We start from the raw sequence: 1,146 nt of genomic DNA on the forward strand, positions 1-1,146 counted from the left end.
ATGCCTACTCATCCTACTGCAGAGGCTTTAGATGCGGTCGTCATAGGTATACTTACTATTTGTACTCTAGATGTTTATACTCTTATGGATCCCGGATCTACTTTTTCCTATGTTACTCCGTATTTTGCTTTGGATTTTGGGATAGAGCCAGAACAACTACTTGAAACATTTTCTATGTCGACTCCGGTGGGAGATTCTCTTATTGCCTCCCGCGTCTATAGGAGTTGTGTGATTATAATTCAAGATCGAGAGACTACAACAGACCTCATTGAGCTAGAAATGGTTGACTTTGATGTAATCATGGGGATGGATTGGTTATACAAGTGTTATGCTATTCTTGATTGTCATGCTAAAGTGGTCAAGTTTGAGTTTCCCAATGAGTCAGTTCGTGAGTGGAAGGGCAATATTGCTGAGCCTCGGGGTAAGTTTATTTCATACCTTAAGGAGAAAAAGATGATTACAAAGGGATGTCTTTATCATTTAGTCAGAGTCACTGACACAACTGCGGAGGTAGCAAGCATTCATTCTGTGCCAGTCGTTAATGAGTTTCCTAATGTTTTTCTTGATGAGCTTCCGGGTATTCCACCAGATCGGGACATCGACTTTGGGATAGATTTGGTACCAGATACTCAGCCGATATCTATTCCCCCATACTGAATGGCTCCAGCCAAGTTAAGAGAATTGAAGGAGCAATTAAAAGATATACTGGATAAAGGGTTTATTATACCTAGCGTGTCTCCTTGGGGTGCACCAGTGCTGTTTGTGAAAAAGAAAGATGGTTCTTTGAGGATGTGTATTGACTACAGGCAACTTAACAAAGTGACCATCAAGAATAGGTACCCACTACCTCGGATAGATGACTTGTTTGACCAGTTGTAAGGGGCGAAGTTCTTCTCGAAGATTGATTTAAGGTCAGGGTATCATCAGTTGAAAATTCAAGAGAAGGATATTCCCAAAATGGCCTTTCGGACCCGCTATAGGCATTATGAATTTTTGGTGATGTCATTTGGGTTATCAAATGCACCCGTAGCCTTTATGGATCTAATGAATCGAGTTTTTAAACCATTTCATGACAGGTTCGTAATTGTTTTCATTGATGACATATTAGTCTATTCGCAGAGTCAAAATGAGCATGCCAATCATTTG

At 40.4% G+C, this 1,146-nt stretch overlaps 1 protein-coding gene across 1 annotated transcript; it reads left to right on the forward strand.

Moving 5' to 3' along the window:
- Positions 1 to 657, forward strand: LOC138876831 (uncharacterized). The gene has a single exon (XM_070155793.1). The coding sequence runs from the start codon at positions 1 to 3 to the stop codon at positions 655 to 657; it is 657 nt and encodes a 218-aa protein (XP_070011894.1).
- The last annotated feature ends 489 nt before the right edge of the window (positions 658 to 1,146 follow it).

Source organism: Nicotiana sylvestris, chromosome 1 (assembly GCF_000393655.2).
Source record: "Nicotiana sylvestris chromosome 1, ASM39365v2, whole genome shotgun sequence".
In the NCBI taxonomy this organism is placed as follows: Eukaryota; Viridiplantae; Streptophyta; class Magnoliopsida; order Solanales; family Solanaceae; genus Nicotiana; species Nicotiana sylvestris.

Coding starts and splice junctions, on each gene's coding strand:
- LOC138876831 (XM_070155793.1), top strand. CDS start 1: ATGCCTACTCATCCTACTGCAGAGGCTTTAGATGCGGTCGTCATAGGT.